Below are 2,376 nucleotides of genomic sequence, written 5' to 3'. Positions count from 1 at the left end.
GTGTGTGTGTGTGTGTATAAGGCAAAATCTGACTTTTAAGGAAATGAAAGTAAGGAACCGACTCTAATTCTTTATATTAAATCTCTTGAAATCTTTTCGGGGGCTACCAAAAGTCATTTTTCACCAGTACATTTATATTTATCAATTTTTTTCTGTTACATTCTTTTACTTAAATCAGCACCACTCAGACTTTTGTAGTTTTGTGCATCACTCCTGTTGGTTATGAGAACTTGCACTGTCCATGGTCACAGCTGGATCCTGGAGTCCAGCAGGTGCAGGTCGGCTTAGAGTTCACAGCATGAGTCCGTATCCACATTTCTCCCACTTTTCTCCCACGTCCTTTGTTTTTGTAGTTTTATATTACATAACGAGGCTGTTTGAATGAGACAGTGAGTCTTTGTCTTTTCCTACACCATGGAGGAATTTATAATGTTTATACTTTTATCTCCTTTATTCATATTAACATTAAAGTCTGTCTGTAAATCAGCATCTTTAAGGGTTAAAACTGTATTTTAATAATTAAAATAAATTTACCTTGAAACCTTGAAGTTTTCCCCTATTTTATAGACTGAACAATGAATAAATGATGGAACTAAAATGTAGTGTTATTGTAAGTAGTGGAACATACAAGTTAAGTACTGAAAAAACTTAAAGGACCAGTTTGTGTGATTTAGTGGCTGATTTAAGACAGTAACCTTTCTCTCATTAATAGAATTGCTTGACTATCGACAGGAGCTCTTTTAACCACGTCATCTCATCGTGTCCTCTTCTTCTGCGGCGGTTTAATGGCAGCGACTGGAGGATTATCTCCATCAACCAATCAGCTCATATTCACAAAGCGATGGAAACATTCAGTCAGGTTTTTCTATTTTGTGGTACAAGATATGTGATTAACATTAAGACAGGAAGACATATGAGACATGACCATAGCAACTGGGGTAACAACAACAAAAACAAACAAAGAAATATCCTAAAATTGCCATTATTCCCTTAAAAAAATAGAAACTTGATCGTATAGTTTCCACACTGCCTAAGAATTCTGATATTTGTGTGTGTGTGTGTGTGTGTGTGTGCAGGAGGCGGCCTGTGCTTACGTCATAGCCCTCATGGCGGTGTACTGGTGCACTGAGGTTTTGCCGCTGGCGGTGACGGCGCTGCTGCCGACCATCCTGTTCCCCGTCCTCGGCATCATGGAGTCCAAAGACGTAAGACTGGACGCACACACACTCGCTGTACTACAACTACTGCAGTATGAGGCAGTAGACACTGTAAACATGCTAGACAGCATCAACAAGTATTAGATTAGGTACATAAGTTCACACTGCTCAACTTGTTCTTAAACATTAAAAAGAAAACATAAGTGTTGACATTATGTGTCTAACCTCTGCAGATTGTTTCTGTTGTTGTTCAGGTGTGTATGGAGTACCTGAAGGACACCAACATGCTGTTTGTGGGTGGTCTAATGGTGGCCGTGGCCGTGGAGCACTGGAACCTCCACAAACGCATCGCGCTCAGAGTGCTGCTGTTGGTTGGGGTCCGACCCGCCATGTGAGTTTCAGTGTTATCAACATGAACTTTTAAAGTGAATTTATTGTCGATCTATATTAAATATTTATAATGTGGGAATCAATTTTCTTGGCTCTAGTGAATAGCATATATTTTGTTTTATCAGCATTTAACATAAGTTTGAGATCAGGTTGTAGGTTGTCAATAGCCAATTGTTTGGAGCAAGCCCAACAGTATATAAAAGTATCATCTGCATACAAATGGACATTACAGGTATTCAAAGCCACAATAATATGGCCAGACCTAAAATCAAATCTGTGAAATGTGAAAAATTACAGAATAGACTAAATGTAACAAAACTGAAACACATCATGAGGCTCCTCATGCACCCAGAAAACTACACTGTTGAGTGGATGACCACGATCAAGGAGCTCTGGTTCTGTGTTGATTCTGGCAGCCCCCTGTGGACAAAAGTGATTTCACCTAATTTCATTGATTCAAGGGGACGCCAACCCAGTGGCATTCAGATACTATATAGAAATAGTCAATCTTCTGTTTATGTTTGTTTAGGTTTAGAGGCAGCAGCATTAAATGAACTGTTAGAACTAGTGATCGACCGATTTAATCGGCCGATTTTTGGCGTTTTTACGTGTATCGGCACCGGCCGATGCGGCTGCTGCGTCCATCCGCATTATTTACAGACAAATGTCCGCAAGGCCGCTCCGCTGTCTGCTGAGACCTGCAGTGCCACATAGCCCTCCCCACTAGATAGATGGCTGGAAGCTGCCTCCTTTCAACACAACGCTAAGTTTTACTCAAAGCTCTTTAACTGTTAACTTAGCTGAAATTGCCATAAACACTATGAAAGTG

The 2,376-nt window shown here is 40.2% G+C and overlaps 1 protein-coding gene across 1 annotated transcript; it reads left to right on the top strand.

Moving 5' to 3' along the window:
- Positions 1 to 1,076: 1,076 nt before the first annotated feature.
- LOC118331474 (solute carrier family 13 member 2-like) lies at positions 1,077 to 1,548 on the top strand (the record flags this gene model as incomplete). The annotated part of the gene is given in 2 exon segments (XM_035666431.1): positions 1,077 to 1,205; positions 1,412 to 1,548. Coding segments are annotated over 2 exon segments (266 nt in total), but the record flags the coding sequence as incomplete, so codon positions are not given.
- Between the last annotated feature and the right edge of the window lie 828 nt (positions 1,549 to 2,376).

This window comes from Morone saxatilis, unplaced genomic scaffold (genome assembly GCF_004916995.1).
Source record: "Morone saxatilis isolate NCDOM2014 unplaced genomic scaffold, NCSU_SB_2.0 Contig20, whole genome shotgun sequence".
In the NCBI taxonomy this organism is placed as follows: Eukaryota; Metazoa; Chordata; class Actinopteri; family Moronidae; genus Morone; species Morone saxatilis.
The sequence above is the reverse complement of the archived record's forward strand: the minus strand, read 5'-3'. Positions and strand labels throughout refer to the sequence as shown.